This window comes from Sporothrix schenckii (assembly GCF_000961545.1).
Source record: "Sporothrix schenckii 1099-18 chromosome Unknown Cont41, whole genome shotgun sequence".
NCBI lineage: Eukaryota > Fungi > Ascomycota > Sordariomycetes > Ophiostomatales > Ophiostomataceae > Sporothrix > Sporothrix schenckii.
Genome location: NW_015971142.1, coordinates 829,986 through 846,953, shown reverse-complemented (window position 1 = coordinate 846,953; position 16,968 = coordinate 829,986). Strand labels below are relative to the sequence as shown.

The 16,968-nt window shown below is 55.1% G+C and overlaps 5 protein-coding genes across 5 annotated transcripts; 3 read left to right on the top strand and 2 right to left on the bottom strand.

Annotated features, from left to right (window-relative positions):
- Positions 1–269: 269 nt before the first annotated feature.
- Positions 270–1,242, bottom strand: SPSK_07783 (uncharacterized protein; the record flags this gene model as incomplete). The annotated part of the gene is made up of 2 exons (XM_016734439.1): positions 270–1,036; positions 1,113–1,242. 2 exons carry the CDS (start codon positions 1,240–1,242, stop codon positions 270–272), a joined length of 897 nt encoding a protein of 298 aa, XP_016590574.1.
- A 3,289-nt stretch (positions 1,243–4,531) lies between these two features.
- On the top strand, positions 4,532–6,521 carry SPSK_07218 (mannan polymerase II complex ANP1 subunit; the record flags this gene model as incomplete). The annotated part of the gene is made up of 4 exons (XM_016733882.1): positions 4,532–4,650; positions 4,740–5,736; positions 5,813–5,908; positions 5,985–6,521. 4 exons carry the CDS (start codon positions 4,532–4,534, stop codon positions 6,519–6,521), a joined length of 1,749 nt encoding a protein of 582 aa, XP_016590573.1.
- Positions 6,522–8,010: 1,489 nt separating this feature from the next.
- Positions 8,011–13,472, top strand: SPSK_06862 (uncharacterized protein; the record flags this gene model as incomplete). The annotated part of the gene is made up of 4 exons (XM_016733536.1): positions 8,011–11,714; positions 11,796–12,536; positions 12,607–12,713; positions 12,775–13,472. The coding sequence occupies 4 exons, from the start codon at positions 8,011–8,013 to the stop codon at positions 13,470–13,472; spliced, it is 5,250 nt and encodes a 1,749-aa protein (XP_016590572.1).
- Positions 13,473–13,863: 391 nt separating this feature from the next.
- On the top strand, positions 13,864–14,821 carry SPSK_07795 (uncharacterized protein; the record flags this gene model as incomplete). Its single annotated transcript, XM_016734450.1, has 3 exons — positions 13,864–13,889; positions 13,963–14,372; positions 14,433–14,821. 3 exons carry the CDS (start codon positions 13,864–13,866, stop codon positions 14,819–14,821), a joined length of 825 nt encoding a protein of 274 aa, XP_016590571.1.
- A 409-nt stretch (positions 14,822–15,230) lies between these two features.
- On the bottom strand, positions 15,231–16,557 carry SPSK_07561 (V-type H+-transporting ATPase subunit D; the record flags this gene model as incomplete). The annotated part of the gene is made up of 6 exons (XM_016734220.1): positions 15,231–15,482; positions 15,516–15,556; positions 15,693–15,741; positions 15,821–16,146; positions 16,330–16,459; positions 16,543–16,557. 6 exons carry the CDS (start codon positions 16,555–16,557, stop codon positions 15,231–15,233), a joined length of 813 nt encoding a protein of 270 aa, XP_016590570.1.
- Between the last annotated feature and the right edge of the window lie 411 nt (positions 16,558–16,968).

Sequence of the window (16,968 nt, the reverse complement as noted above, 5' to 3'; positions counted from 1 at the left end):
AGCACCTTACAGCGGACATAAGCGTCGTTTACTATAATCGCCACTGCACCAGGGCTTGCAGCAGCGCTACGACATTCTCTATGAAATTTACAGCCCGTCACTAATTGTGTATGATATAATTTTCAAATTAAGAATTTCATGAACCTTTGAATGCCATGTCTTCTCTATGATGCGAGAACCCAAACCAAATAAATTTCAAGATCCCAGCGCCAACAAGAGTGAAGTCTACGGTAAAAAATCAAAGTAACGGCAAGGCAATATACAACGCCTCAGCCACTGTCTTCGGCCGAATCCTTGAGAGCGGCAACAATAACCTGGTCGGCCTGTCGTGCAGCGTGGAGCGCCTTGTCCAGCATCTTCAGGTGCAGCTCATCCCCGGCCGAGCCTGGCAAGTCGCCCTTGAGCCACAAGTTTGTCACTTCGTCGCGGTTCGGTAGATAGGCCACGCAACACGCGGCCACGATCCTGCCGTGCTCTGCCGGCACTGGATCAACTACAAGAACCGTCTCTTTTGTGTCTCTTGTTTCTGCCTCAACACCCTCTGTCGTTTCCACCACCGCCGCCACGCCGCCGGCGACAGTGTCGACGCAGTCTATGCCAGCATCTGCCAGCGCCGCCGACGCCACCGTGATGCACCCGCTCAGCACGCTCATCAGACCCCACAGCTCCTCATCCGGATCCACGGACGGCGCCGACCGGTCCTGGTCCGCCTCAATCACCGACACCACAATGTCCACACCACTCTTGGGCCATCGGTCGCCCAGAATCGCGCCACGCAGCGATGTCTCCAGATGCACGGCCAGGTCGCGCTCCGATGTGTCGCGGAGGTACCCGCGACGCTCCTTGGTGGCAAACGGCGCATACTTGACGTGCGTCGATAGGATCAGATGCGGCGAGAAGGGCGCCGACCGCGGCAGGGCGCGCGGGCCGTGGACTGTGCAGCTGAGTTTAAGGCCCGAGGTACTGGGGACCGCGCCGGAACTCAGCTCCAGGTAGGCCGAGCCAGACGCAGACGGCGTGACGCCCGTTTGGAGGTCTGTATCGAGGTCAGTTTTCCTGTGCTTTTTCTATATCTTTCTTCTTGAATACATGATTGAATCGTGGGCGCATACAAATCTTTCGTATTATGTCGTTGGGCCTTGATCTCTCGGGCACCTTGGCCACCTTGGCCTGCTCCTCCTTTGCAAACACCGGCGCAAACGTGGCCCCGACCGGTCCGTTTACTCGTCTCCGGTCAGCCATTCGGGACGAAAATGTGAATATGAAATGGAGAAGGAGTGGGAGTGTTGAATTTAGAGGCAATGCCTCACAAAGAAAATTGGGGCGGGTGAAGGTGCAGTGTTGGCGCCCGATGAGACCATAGACGATTGTGTTGTATTCTCAGTGAATATATGGACGAAGACGGTGAACTGAGTGTGAAATTGCAATGTGTATCCCATGTCATATCCAGTGGAAAAGCTTCGAAGCTTAAATGCCTTGCACTGAAGTTTTGGTAACAGCCTTTGAAGAATGCCCAGGATGGGACTAGCGCATTCTCCAGTGACAGCTCAAGCCACAATCTTCAGCCACTCGAATGGTTCCCCACCGCTGCAATAAAATCTCCTCTCGAAAAATTATTGGTGACTTTTTCGTAGCTTGTGTTCTCCCTCACAAAAAACTTTTTGCTAGCAATATTGACAATGCACGACCGCGTCCTCTGGGCCGTTGGGCTTTGGAATCGAGGCCGGTATAGGCTTGTTGATGTTGATTGATCTTACTATTGTTTCTTTCTTGATTTACTATATGGACCTGCCCTCGCGATCGACTGTAGAAAGTTGTACAGCACATCTCGGCCAATTCAAGCTTCAAAATGCTTCATTGGAGGCACAGCTAACCAAGGTAAGCAAGCTCGCATAGGACCGGCTCCCTCTGAACCCTCTTCCCAATAGCTAGTGATGATTCACTTTCCACAGTTCACGCGACTATCTGTGAGCGATCGAACAACATGCACTACCATCTGAAGCTCTTTATACCTATACACTTGCTTTCTCCTCAGATAAAGCTTGGACAGCTATGCTAACATTCCTGGAAGTCAGATCTCTTGCCAGTAGCAAGCAAACGGCACGCGACCCTATGTACTCACACCAATGTGTAAGTTCCGCACCGACATTGCCATTAGGCGTTTTAACATCTCAACATCGTCCCATGTTCATATGATGATACACATATTTAACAGTTCTGCTTCTGAACTTCTTGATGACAAACCTATACCACTTACCAAACATATCTGATCCACAAGAGACGATGTTGCTTTTCTTTACCTATACTCGTGTCAAATGTTGTTGGCGACGAGGCTAACATCCGTTGACAGATGATATACTCGGGCCAATACGAAGCGGATCGAAAGACAACCGCCGTAAGTTTCCAAATGGTTAGTTTGAGGAATCCCTTACCGCAAATTTCACATGCACTGCAACTACGACGACGGCGACGACGACAGCAAAGCACATGATGACACTCGCTTATCCATTCAATTATACCCGGAGCCGTGCTATCCTCCCACACTCGAGTAGCGGTTGTTCTTCGTTCTCTCCTTCGGGGGCGGTCGGGATGTGAGCGCTGCGAGGAACGGTGGTGGAGTCTTGCTTTCCGTCACTGGCAGCTCGTAATTTGGCTACAGAGCTGGGCCTCCGTGCACATCGTCTTGGTGTGCATGACGGGCCCGGCCGGCTTTGGGTAAAGGACTAAAACGGCTTGTCTGAACCTACTTTGACACTGTCGTCTGCTTTCTCTCCTTCACACGCCGCCTTTAAAATGGATAATGGTTGTCTCTTGAGAATCGTTAGCTAACAAGACGTCAAGATAGTAGGAGAAAATTGCCTTGTATTTCACTGTACACGGCATAACCATGCCTTGTGGGAAACAAGGTACTGACCACCGGTAAGATTCGACGAGCTGTCGAGATACACGATTTGAAATGGTCAGAGTCTCAGCTCCCTCTTTTGGCAATAAAAGATGACTGCGGAAGACTACAACATGTCGTAACGATTGCAAAATAGTCAAATGAAAATGAAGAATTATGAAACCCACTTCAGCCCTAGTTTCAGACGTGTTATATTGTACAATTCGATTTTCTTGTTCCAAGAAGACTCCACCTGCATCAAAACATGATGAAAACCGGGAAATTACTCTTTTGATACCAAGCTTTTCTTTTCGGCGGAATAGATTCAGATTGCGCCCTACGCCATTCGATATGAGAACACGTGACCATACCAGCCCCTAGAACTGTTGAAAAATAGGGGTCTTTCCAAGTCCAGGAACATACCTGTTGGCCGCTGTAAATCTAGGCTTTGGAATCCACAGCTCTTGATGGGTGCACTTAAGCGTATGATTGGGGGTTGCAGCGCTGCTATCAAGCGCTAAGAATAGGGGCGCGGCAATTAAGTTCTAAGGATCTCGCTCAACGAATTCCAGGTATCACGAGTATGAGAACTGTACGAGGACAGTTAGGTATCTACTCGTCGCGCCATGACGGAAAGAGCGCAACGTAGAGTTTTCGTGGAAGGCGCAATCCGGCGCAGAACACATCTAAGGAAGGAACGAAACAGGGGTTGTAGAATGACAGGCCCCCATTTGCAGGCAAGTGGGCATTCCAGCTGTGCCTTCCACTACAGCACAGCGAATCCCAATTTCGCGAGGCTGATGCAGCACGTCTTTCGTAGTACCTTTTTTTTTTTTTTTGAGACCCTATTTGCGCCCCCTGCTTGCCCAGGCCATCCTTCTGCTGAATACGTAGCGTCCGCACAACGCAACCGTAAATCGACACAACGTCCACCTATCCTTTTCGTGTCCCACGCAATACGACAACTCATACGACAATCGTAGCCACCACGACCAACCTGGCTTGGTCGCCAATTCACACATTTCAACCATCCCCAATTTACGCTCATGGTCCCCTCGAGCATCGACATCTTTTTTTCATACTCTTGTTTGGTCCCTCTGCATATGTTCTGCTGTTGACTGGCCTGAGTCTGCCTTTCATCTTTTCTTCTCTCGTTTTGTCTTTTACTTTTTTGTTGCATTTTCAGGCCCGCTTTCAATTCTATCCCTTCCTTTCTGGCACGTCCGCAGGCTTGCTGCCACCGACGCCCCCCTTTTTTACCCAGTGCCGCTGCTTGCTAGGTGTCCCGTTGTGGACGTGTGGGTTTTCTTGGATTAAATCCTCTTTAACTTTACTTTTCTACCTTTATCCGTCCCTCCCCTTTCGACGATACACCGACGGTTGAACTCCGAATCGAGTTATCGCCAATCCTGTTTTGCCGTCGACCATCCCGAGCCGGCTGTCGACATATCGCGACGGCGCCGCGAGACATCGAATCGAGACGCGCCCTGTTCCGATAGAGCGAGAGAGCAAGAGGCGCAAGACGCGGGACTCTCGACGACAGCAAGAGCTAGCTCTTCGTCCATCCCCTACGCATCCACGAGCCGTGCGTCAAGCTTTGTATGCGTGCCGCCCGCCTCCTATCACCACCATCTGTAACCACCGCATGCCATGCTGCCGTCCTACGCTGCTTCGGGGTCCAAGGTGACCCCAAGACACAATGCTGCCGCCGCCAGCTTCTCCAACGGCTACCCACGATCCTCCAACACATTAGAGTTTTCGCCGCATAGGTATGATGACTTCTCAACTGTCGACGTGTCGGCGTGTCGACTCGTCGTCTTGTCGTCTTGTTCATGTACTAATCACCGCCTTCTTCCAGGTTTCAACCACGCAATTCTCCTCCATCCCTTCGCCGGCGACGCAAGCTGCTCACACGACTCGCCATTGTTGTCGTCCTTGTTCTCTTCGGCGTCTTCGTCTGGCCCGCGGCGCCCGTCCTGTCTCTCTTTTCCTTGAACCTGTTCTCGTCCGGCGACTACATCGACCTCGAGACCGTCCGTTACTATGACCTGTCTAATGTCCAGGGCACCGCGCGCGGCTGGGAGCGCGAGGAGCGCATCCTGCTGTGCGTGCCTCTGCGCGACGCAGAGCCCCATCTGCCCATGTTCTTTTCGCACCTCCGCAACTTTACCTACCCGCACCACCTTATCGACCTTGCCTTTTTGGTCTCCGACTCCAAGGACCGCACCCTCGAGATGCTTGTCAAGAACCTCGAAACTATCCAGGCCGACACCGACCCTACCGAGCACTTTGGCGAGATCTCCATTCTGGAGAAGGACTTTGGCCAAAAGGTCAACCAGGACGTCGAAAGTCGCCACGGCTTCGCTGCCCAGGCCAGCCGCCGCAAGCTCATGGCCCAGGCCCGCAACTGGCTGCTCAGCGCCTCCCTGCGCCCCTACCACTCGTGGGTGTACTGGCGTGATGTAGACGTCGAGACGGCGCCCTTTACCATTCTGGAAGATCTCATGCGCCATAACAAAGATGTCATTGTGCCCAACGTCTGGCGCCCGCTCCCGGACTGGCTGGGCGGCGAGCAGCCGTACGATCTGAACTCCTGGCAGGAGTCCGAGACGGCCCTGACCCTCGCCGACACCCTGGACGAGGATGCCGTCATTGTCGAAGGCTACGCCGAGTACGCCACGTGGCGACCCCATCTTGCCTACCTGCGCGACCCCTACGGCGACCCGGATATGGAAATGGAGATTGATGGCGTGGGCGGCGTCAGTATTCTGGCCAAGGCCCTGGTCTTCCGTCATGGTGTGCACTTCCCTGCGTTCAGTTTCGAGAAGCACGCAGAGACCGAAGGTTTCGGCAAGGTTCGTTTTCTGTCGCCCGTGTCTTTGTCCAGGATTGTGTGCGTTGGTCAAAGTAAGCATATTAACATTGTCACAGATGTCCAAGCGTATGGGTTTCTCGGTGGTTGGTCTGCCACACTACACCATTTGGCATTTGTACGAGCCAAGTCTGGACGACATCCGGCACATGGAGGTGCGTACTTTCGCTCACATCTATTTTGTTACACGTAATTTGTATTCCCGCCGATACTAACAATCCTGTTCTCTAGGAAATGGAAGCCGAGCGCATTGCCCGCGAGCAAGAAGAAAAGGAAAAGGCTGAGAAGGCCGAGAGGATGAAGAAGACCTTTGGCGACGCCGGTGGCCAGTGGGAAAAGGACAAGGCTGCTCTGCAGGACATTGTCATTGAGGAACCCGCTGTTGCTGCCGGTGCTGGTGCCGCTGCTGGTGGTGCTGGTGGTGCCGGTGCCGCCGCTCCCGGTGCCGCTGGTGCCGCTGGTGCACCTGTTGCTGGCGCAGCTGCCGGTGGTGCCGCTCCGGCTGGTGCTGCTGGTGCAGCGGTTCCTGCTGCCGGCGCCGCCGGTGGTGCTGGTGCCGGCGATGCCGCTCCTGGTGCTGCTGCTGGCGCTCCTGGTGCTGGCGCTCCCGCTGGCGGCGCTCCCGCTGGTGGCGTTCCGGCGGCAGGCGTGCCGGCTGGTGGTGTTGCGGCCCTTGATGCCGCCGTTCCTAACAAAGCTGTCCCGGTCGTTGGCGAGAAAGTCGTCATCGCTGAGAACGCCCAGGACGCAGGCAAGGTCGTACTATAAACGGGCCTTCAACGAAGGCGCAATATATCCCGACCTTCCATCGCGTATTTGTCATCCTTGGGCTGCTTCATTTGTTCTGGCCCTCTCCTTTGTCCAGCTTTTATCCGGCAGTGCGCCATTCTATTATTCGCCACGGCGACCATACGATGCGACAGCGGCCATGACCACCGCGGCCAGACAATACCACCACTACAACGCCGTATCGAGCACAGCCCGTGGCGGCCCTTTCTTCTACCATTCCGCTTTTTCGCAACCACTTTCATCATCAAGACTTTCGGCCATGTGCTATTGGCGTTTTCCATATCATAACGACGGGGACGACGAAAGGCTCTATATACACAAACGCTGTCCATTATAAAACAGGAGGAGGAACACTGCTAATTTACTGTACAACTAGAGTGAGAGAGCCTTGAAGGTTGTAGAGAGGCCATGGACAAGGCGTTTGGTGTTTGTTACTTACCTTTAATCCGTCTCACTATGCTTGTTCCTTTTTTCTTTTACCATTTTTTTGCCTTTTGGCATTTTATTACCCTTTTCATTGTCATGTTTCCATACGTTTCTTTGAAATTGTTGGGTCTGTCCCAGATATTCAAACCTTTTGAAATGCAAGTATATGATCCTATTAGAAGTATGTGCTTTTGTTGTACATGTAGCTTTCATTTGCCGTGGCCACTTTCTGTTTGTTCTTGTGGCAGCCTTCTAATTGAACACTTTAGTCAGGGGTCAGTGGGGGCCACTTCATCCCCTGGAAGCTGAGTACCTTCAGGGCCTGTAGCAACTGTATTCCCAGCATCACAGCTCGTCTGGGAATCGACCCAGCACACTTGTTATCTAATCGCCGAAGCCGCTGATTGGCCACACTGCTCCTTCCATCCCAGTCCAGAGGCTCGTGACAATTGCAACGCTGGCAGCTTCGCTGTTTCCGTGCCTCTCCCTGCTGCCTTCCCCTGCCGAGACAGCTGTCATCTTGAACCTTTCTCGTCCTCCGCAGCCAAGCAGCGCAACAATCGCCTCAAAGAGACGATCTGGCTCCTTTTTTCTTTCTTTTCTTCGTTGCCTGCCGCACCAGGCTGTTTGTGTTTCCGCCACGTTCTACCGCCGTTGGCCAATTTCTCCTGGCCGTTGTTCAAAATATATAATCCGGCAACCACAGCCATTGGCCATTTTGGGTATATTTTGCCGTCAGGGTTTATTTTTCTTTCTGCATCCCCTTTCACCTTTGTCGATTCTTTGCTTCCCTTTCTCGCATACGGACTTTCTCGACCCAATCGACATCTGCGCCAAGGGCCCAGACACTTGGCCACTGGGATTGCCCGTCAATCGGATCTTCCCTCCTCGACAGGTGACCGTCATCTCGACCATCGTGCTTCTTTTGCGTGGCTTGCTTTTGAGCAGCATCCCATCTTGTTGACCTGCCATTTCCGCGTCGACCCAGCACCCGGCACTCCACGGCATCCTTCTCCTCCCTGCTGGACGCAATTCGCCCAGCATGAGCAGCGATGCGCGCGCGTCCGCGTCGGCCGCAGCAAATCCGGCTCCCATGGACGCATCCATCGACGAACTGCCTTTGACTGCCGGTTTGAACTCGCGCCCGTCTACCACGTCGGTACCCGTCAGACCTGCGAGCCAACACCACCATACGCACAACAACCTCTACCACTACAGCGCTGCCTTTCCCTCCACGGCAGTGTTGACGTCGGCCGCTGCCTCGTCGCGTATGCAGTACCGCAGCCGGCCCGTGTCCGTCGCCGTCGACCCCGTCTCGCTCGTGATCTCAGAGTGCATCAACATTACCTCGGCCATACAAAAGTATGCCCGCTCGCAGCACCTGTCCGTGTCGGCCATCCTCGGCGGCAGCGCGCCCAATACGACCGTGGCTCAGTCGTTCCGGCTCGGCGCAAACTCTGCAGAGACGGCCAGCCGTCGTGCAGGCGGCCGTCGGGGCGCAGCCGGTGCTCGCAGCCGGCCAGGCTCTGCTGGCGGCGGTGCCGACGGCGACTTTGGCCCGGCTAGCCGCTGGGGGCTGCGTGGCAAGAAGGGCAAGAGCATGGCCGACAACCCGCTGATCTCGGGTTTCGGCCGTTTGCGCCAAGAGTTGGCCGGTGTCGAAGGTAAGACGAATATGAAGAGCCAAGGACGGAGAGTCAACGTCTGGTGTGCAAGGGAAATGCTAACGGCACATGCAGACATCAACAGCTTCGACTCTCTCACTCTCCTCTATCCGTTCCTCCAAATCATCCAAGCAAAGGGCACAGCCGCCCCGATTACCATTCTCACGTTGCGCGCCGTTCGCAAGTTCCTCGCCTACGGCTTCATCAGCCCCGACTCCCCTCGCTTCCCGCTGGCCATGCAGGCGCTCTCTCAGGCTATTACGCATTGCCAGTTTGACATCAGTGACCACGCACAGGAGGAGGTTGTGCTCCTCATGATCCTCAATCTCATGGAGGACATGCTGTCGGGTCCGGGCGGTGACATTCTGAGCGACGAGAGTGTCTGCGACATGATGGGCCGCGGCTTGACAATATGCTCTCGTCCGCGTTACTCGGAGGTGCTTCGCCAAACGGCTGAGGCCACCATGGTGCGCATGTGCCAGATAATCTTTGAAGATCTCAAGCACCTGGAAGAGGAGGCCGGTGAGGAGGCGGATGCCCTGGACCGCCAGACCAACGCAGACATGGACAGTGTCAAGATGGTGCCAGGCGCCGAAACACACCCCTCTCCGCTACCGGGTGCGTCTTCTACGCCCACGGCCGTCCTAGCCTCCACCGGTGCGCTTGTACCATCTTCCAGCGAGGTCAAGAAACCAGTGGCCGAAAAGCCAGTCCAAAGAGGACGTACCAGCTCCAGCAGCGATGGTGATGGCACCGCCACTACCGGCTCAACTGGCGACGCTGAGGAAGTACAGCCCCTTCAGAAGCAGGCTGCTGACAGTGGTTCTGTAGGCATGGATGGCGCCGACCGTCCGTCCGTCGACACCCCCACAGATGATACGGAGGAAAAGAGCATGGTCTCGACTACGGAGGACTCCGAGTCTGTCGACCTGCGGCCCTACTCGCTGCCGTCTGTACGCGAACTGTTCCGCGTCCTGGTTGAGTTCCTCAACCCCAACCAGCGCAAGCAGCAGCCGGACACAATGATTGTCATGGCCCTCCGCATCATTCACGTGGCGCTCGAGGTAGCTGGCCCATCCATCGCCCGCCACCCTGCTCTGGCGTCGGTTGCCCAAGACCGCCTCTGTTGCTACCTCTTCCAGCTCGTGCGCTCCGATAACATGGCCATTCTGCAAGAGTCGCTTATTGTCGCCTCCACGCTGCTGTCTACCTGCCGCGGCGTCCTGAAGCTACAGCAGGAGCTCTACCTCTCCTACCTCATTAGCTGCCTCCACCCTGCTGTCGACATCCCTCGGGAAGCCAACATTGACCCGTCACTGTACGAAGGCATCCCACAGGCTCCGAAACTGGTGAAGCCACCGCCGTCGCAAGTGAGCAGCGGCCGCTCCACGCCAGTGCAAATCAAGGACCGCCAAAAGCTGGGTATGGAAGGGGGCATGCGGAAACCGGAGGCGCGCCAGGCCATGGTCGAAAACATTGGTGTCCTGGCACGGATGCCTACGTTTATGATTGAGTTGTTTGTCAACTACGACTGCGACACCGATCGCACCGACTTGTGTGAGGACATGATCGGCCTGTTGTCGCGCAATGCGCTGCCCGATTCGGCCACATGGAGCACCACCAGCGTCCCGCCCCTCTGCCTGGATGCCCTGCTGCGGTTCGTGCAGTTCATGGCTATGCGCCTCGAGCTGCCGCCCGTCTACGAGGGCCTGCCGGATCCTGCCAAGCTGCGCGAATCACGGGCCCGTAAGAAGATCATCATCCGCGGCACCAACAAGTTCAATGAGAACCCCAAGGGCGGCCTGGCCCTGCTCCAGGACAAGGGCATTATTGACGATGCGACCAACCCTATGTCTGTTGCCCGCTTCCTCAAGGGCACGTCTCGTATTTCCAAGAAGATGGTGGGCGAGTTCATCTCAAAGAAGGGCAACGACGCTGTCCTGGCTGCGTTTATGGACCAGTTCGACTTCAAAGACAAGCGCGTTGACGAGGCGCTGCGAATGATGCTGGAGGCATTCCGTCTGCCGGGCGAGTCGCCTTTGATTGAACGGATTGTTACTGCCTTTACCGAAAAATACTGCGCAGGCGAGATGCCCGAGGATGTGGCTGACAAGGATGCCGTCTATATTCTAACCTATGCCGTTATCATGCTCAACACGGACCAGCACAACCCCAATGTGTCCAAGACCCAGAAGCGCATGGCCGTCGGCGACTTTGCGCGCAATCTACGCGGCCAGAACGGCGGCAATGACTTTGCGACCGAGTACCTACAGGACATTTTCGACTCGATCCAGTCCAACGAGATCATCCTGCCCGAGGAGCACGACAACAAGCATGCCTTTGACTACGCATGGCGCGAGGTTCTGAGCAAGACGGATGCGGCTGGTCCCCTCATCATCCCCGACACCAACATTTACGACGCCGACATGTTTGCGACGACATGGCGGCCCATCGTTGCAACCCTCTCCTACGTATTCATGTCCGCCACCGACGACACGGTCTTTAGCCGCGTCATCCAGGGCTTCGACGAGTGCGCGCTAATTGCGGCCAAGTACGAGAACACCGAGGCCCTCGACCAGATCGTGTACTGCCTCAGCCACATGTCCACCCTCTCGCAGGTCGTACAGTCCAACACGAGCCTCAACACCGTGGTCCAAGTCGACAAGAGCAGTGTCATGGTCAGCGAGCTGGCCGTCAAGCTCGGCCGCAACTTCCGCGCCCAGTTGGCTGCTCTAGTGCTCTTCCGCGTCGTGTCGGACCACGAGCACATTCTGCGCAACAGCTGGAAGCATGTCATCCGCATCTGGCTCAACCTATTTGAAAACTCGTTGATTCCGGTCTTCTCCCTCAGCGATTCTGGCGTCAATGACCTGCCAACCATTCCACTACAGAGTCCTGGCCAGGTGATTGACCGTGGCACCAAGCAAAACGAGAGCGGCTTCTTTTCGGCATTTACGTCGTACATATCGAGCTACGCGGCCGACGACCCGCCCGAGCCGTCGGACGAAGAGCTCGAGAGCACGCTTAGTGCTATCGACTGCGTGAACTCGTGCCACGTCGACCACGTCTTTGCCAACGTTTCGTACGTCCTCCTCCGTTGTTTGTTTTTTTAATATATCGCGTTGGTTCGCGCGTGACATTGACTAACAATAAAATGAATCAGGAACCTGTCTGGCGACAGCTTGGAAGCGCTCGTGGATGCGCTCCTCGACCAGATCCCGGAGGATAATGCCGCTGGCGTCGTGATCAAGGTCAAGTCTGATAACGTCCCACCGACCTCGCCCGCCAATCCCAACAACAAGCCGCCCAATACGCCTCCCTACGAGCCCAGCCCCGTCTACATCCTCGAGCTCTGCACCGTGCTGGCACTCCGCAGCGAAGCGAGCGTCCAGCTCGTCGGTAAGCGCGTAGTCGACGCATTGCAGGGCATCCTGCGCGACGTGTCGCGCTTCCATCCCATCTTTATCGGCCGTGCCACGTACTACCTCTTTAGCCTCCTTCGCGCAAGCTACAACTTCGACTATGTCCGTGTGCCTATGTTGCTCCACGCCGTCTCCAGCTTCCACAAGGAGACGCTCAAGTCCACGGCCTCGGTAATCCTCAAGGGCCTCAAGCTCTGTATCGCGACGCCCGGCCCTCTACGGAGCGAGATCATGACGTCGCCTGACTTTTGGGCCGTGCTCGGGACGTTGTCGGGCTACGAAGAATCGGCCGCGACCGTTTTTGAGATTCTCGAGAGCGGCGTTAGTGGCTCACCGCCGGCCATTCTGGCTGACAACTATGAAGCCGCCATCATCCTGTGCAACGAGTTTGCCACGGCGGCCAGCATTGGCGCCGTGGCCGAGCAGCAGCTCGACCGTAAGAACCGTCGCGTGAGCCGGCCGCCCAGACAGGAGAAGGCGAGGTACGCTCTCCCCCATCCCACCTTTCCCTCCTCGGCCCTTGTTTGGAGATGTGACTAACATATCCTATAGCGACAATGCGGCTGTCCAACGGGGCATCAAAGCCATCAATATTATCTACAACATGACGTCGCGCATTCCCTACTTGATGAAGCAGTCGCACTTGGAAAGCAGCGAAGGTAAGAAGAGCTCTTGTCCATTTTTTTGCTTGTTTCGTGGCAGTTTTACTAACAAAACCAGCATGGTCTGCATACTGGCTGCCCATATTCCAGGCGCTCACCAACCAATGCACCAACCCATGCCGTGAAGTGCGGCACCTCGCCTTCTCGTCGCTGCAACGGTCCCTGCTGTCGCCCGAACTGACGTCAAGCGACCACCGCGAGTGGACCGCCATCTTCAGCGAGGTACTCTTCCCGCTCATCCTCAAGCTCTTGCTGCCCGAGGTCTACTCATCGGACCGTGATGGCATGAGCGAGACACGCGTCCAGGCGGCGTCGCTACTCTGCAAGGTGTTTTTGCAGTATCTTGTGTTGCTGTCAGCCTGGGACGGCATGCTGGATCTGTGGCTGAAGATTATTGATATTCTCGATCGCCTTATGAACAGCGGCCAAGGCGACAGTCTCGAGGAGGCCGTGCCCGAGAACCTCAAGAATGTGCTGCTGTTCATGGCGAGCAGCGGCTACCTGGTGGCGCCCAGCATCGACAAATCCAAGGAGGAGCTGTGGGTCGAGACGTGGAAGCGCATCGACCGATTCCTGCCGGACCTGAAGAGCGAACTCGCTCTCGACGGTACCAACGACAGCCAAGACGAGTCGCCACCGCCAGAGGAGACCACGGAAGGAGCTGTTGCCGATGGCGAGGAGAACGAAATGGATGATGAGGATCGGAAAATCGAGGAATCCACCGAGGTAGACGAAAAGGAAACAGACGCGACGTAAAAAATAACGCTCGGAACTGCGTTACGACGAACTGCTTTTACGAGTGTATTATCACTTAAATATGTATTTTGGGGTAAAAATATGGGAGCAGAGGAGACAAACAAAATCAACGGAAAGGTTTAATCCGTGTAATGGTATATAGACATTCACTGAATTAGAAGTTATCAAGTTTTACAAGAAATACGGTCTAACATGAATAGGGGATGAGGTGTGGCTTTCAGTGAAGCCTCGTTAGCCAATTACAGCGCTGCAGGCGCGCAAGGCTCAACCAGACACAACCCAAAATCCAAGAGCCAATGCGCGGAGTGGGAAACCTTTAAATCTCCACCATGCTTCAACCTTCACCTTTCCTTCCATTCGACAGCCTTCCAAACCGCAAACACCAGCCACCATGTCGAGCGACGCGCCTGTAGCCACGTACGTTGTGTCATTGCACAGAAAAACTGCATCTTCTCGCCTGTTTTTGCCCTTTTTCACCGACACTCCGCAGCGTTCCTACAGCGTCTCCCGGTTGCCACAATGAGGTACCAAAAGCGTCTTTCGTGATTGAACCGTGTTGGCTAACATGCACCGTCCCTTTGCCCAGGGTCTACGTGCGTAACCTTGAGGAGCGCATCAAGCCAGAGCCTCTGCGCGACGCCCTCGAGGTCATCTTCTCCGAGTTTGGCACCGTCATCGACATTGTTGCCAAGACGAACCTGCGTGCCAAGGGCCAGGCCTTTATTGCCTTTGACAACCCAGAGTCTGCTAAGCGCGCCGTCGAGGAAGCCCAGGGCTTCGTGCTGTTCGGCAAGCCCATGGTGCTTGCGATTGCGCGCATGCGCAGCGACGCTACCGTGCAACAAACGGGCACGCCGGAGGAGCTCGAGGCTCACAAGCGGCACCGAGTGGCCGAGAGGGGTAAGTCCATGCGCGGCCGGGATTCTTTGGGTACACGCGCATGGTCGCTAACACATACAGACAAGAAGCTTGCTTTGGAGACCGCCGAGGCCCAGAAGCGCCAGCTCCTGCGGCCCCAAGCAGACGCACTCGGCGGCGCGGCTCTTGGTGGTGCGGCTGCGCCTGCTGCCCCGGCCCAGATCCCCGACGAGTACCTACCACCCAACAAGACGCTCTTCGTGCAGCACCTTCCACGCGACATCGACTCCGACCGTCTCACCGAGATCTTCAGTCGCTTCGAGGGTTTCCGCGAAGTGCGCTTGGTGCCTGGCCGTGGCCTGGCGTTCGTGGAGTACGAGGCCGAGCAGGGCGCCATTGCGGCCAAGACGAGCACGGCCGGCATGCTGCTGGGCGAGGACAGCGACGAGGGCGGCAAGAAGTCGATCAAGGTGACTTACCAGCGGCAATAGACCAGCACATTCTTGTTATGGCTCTGTCTTAGGCTTCGAGGTTTGTTATTGCCTGCATTATACCACACTTTCTTTGTTTCCCTCTTTCAGCGTTCTTTGTACTGCACATGTTTCGGTCAACGGGGGTTCACACAAGGCTACAAATAGCTACTGCAAGTTTCCATTGCACTCCGGAAACTGGGCAATACCATATAACGAGTGAACGGAAAATAGAATAACAAAAGTCAAATGCAAGGATTTAGATCAATGATTTCCTGGCCGACTATGATATACCAAAAAGCGCAACGTTACAAATTACAACAGTGTGATGTGTGACGAAACAACAACGTACACACACCTATACTGGTCCACGTCCTCTCTGCACATAATTATAGGAACGCATGCTTTATGCTGCCAACCGCAATGCCATCTAGAAAATAACGTCGTCGTCGCCTTCGGCCAGCAGATCCGAGGGCTCGCCGTCTTCCTCCTTGCCGCCACCAGAAGCGCCCCTGGCTGCTTGCAAAGCCTCTTTCCGGGCCTTGAGCTCTTCATCCTCAGCGGCTGTGTCTCGCTGCTTCTTGCCGGCAACCTTCTTGAGTCGATAAAACTCTTCTCTGTCGAGCTCGTCCAGCTCAGAGTTGATGTCTGGGAGGCCGTGGTCAGCTTCCGGGACCATTCTCTGAAGGGGTGCGTGAAAACAAAGGTCTCTTACATTTGATCGTATTCTCAGTACGGGGAATGATAACGTGCTCGCTGCAACGGTTAGACGACTGTGCAAAATGGAGATGAGAAGAATAACAAGCCGGAAAACTAACATGGCGTTGACTACATAGAAAGTTAGCAAATGCATCAACGCACACTATACAAGTATTTGTCAGGGTAAACTCACCTCTTCGGTTGACCACCTTGATGACCTCGTCCAGAATAACAAACGCGGTCTGTAGTTGTCAGTAGTGGTTAGCAAACACCGCAACCCGCACCCTCACATCTCCCTAAATGCACACCAGGGGTGCCTACCTGTAGACTGGCCAGTTCAACGAGAGCTTCGACGGCCCTTGCATAGGTATCCCTAGACCGCTGCACCTGCTGGCCACCCTTGCCCAGGCCCGTCATGGCAAAGTCGTTATTGCCCTCAGTCTGGAAACTCTCAAACGCCGGTAGGAGCACACCAGAGACGTTCTCTTGCTTGGCGCGGATGCGGAACCGTGCAGACCGGGCCGACTCCTGCACCTGGTAGCCAATGTCGCCACCGACGGCGTACGTCACCTCCGCCAGCGAGAAGGCCGCAATCTGCATCACACGGCCCATCTTGCGCTTCGCCTCGTCAATTCGGCGGGTAATCTCTGTACAGGGAGAGAAATGTGTTGTTTAGCGATATGGACATCGAGGGAGAGTCGGAATAGCTGGCGTCGCATCATCAGACGTCATCGTAGGAACGGGAGTGTCAAAATACCTCGGAATCGCCTGTCAACACAATGGTCAGCCTTTGTCGCCAATACTGCAGCACCTGGTATCTCTCAAGTCACTTCTTATCATCACGCACTTTGTCAGAGCCTCACTCTTGCGCTTCAGCAAGTTGTGGCCTGTCTCGGCACCCTTGAGCTTGGCCTTCATTATGCCGAGCGACTGCCGGGTCGGGAAAACCGCCTCACGATCCTATCCACCCATTCAAGTCTTTGGTCAGTTCCTTATTCCTAACGTATTCCGTAGAATCGGCCGTCTTTGCCGTCATAACGTACAGCGGCTCCAGACATGATGAGCGCTTTTTGGTTGCCTGACAGAAGTCGCTGGCCGGCACGAGTTGGGATAAAGTAAACGAGTCGGACAAAGAAAGCCACACGGAGGCTCCGAGTCGTATGCGACGTTGTCGGTGGCTTCGCAATGTAAACGTGACGAAAGCACGTCGTGGGAGTGCGACAATGCTAAAGTTCGCAATGATGTTTCGTCGTCAATTTGGCTGACGAGGAGCTCCCATGTGTCTCTCAAAGAGGCCGAGTTACACAGATGAGATGTCCAGTGAAAGATAGGCCTATAGCTTGCCTGGGTCCTTTCCCCTCGATTAGCTTCGGGACTGGCTTCGGTCCTTAGTCATCATCAGTTCCTGCTCCATTGGTTCCTGGGTTGCATTGAATGGCGCTTTTCCCTTTTGGGACGCATGAACAAGG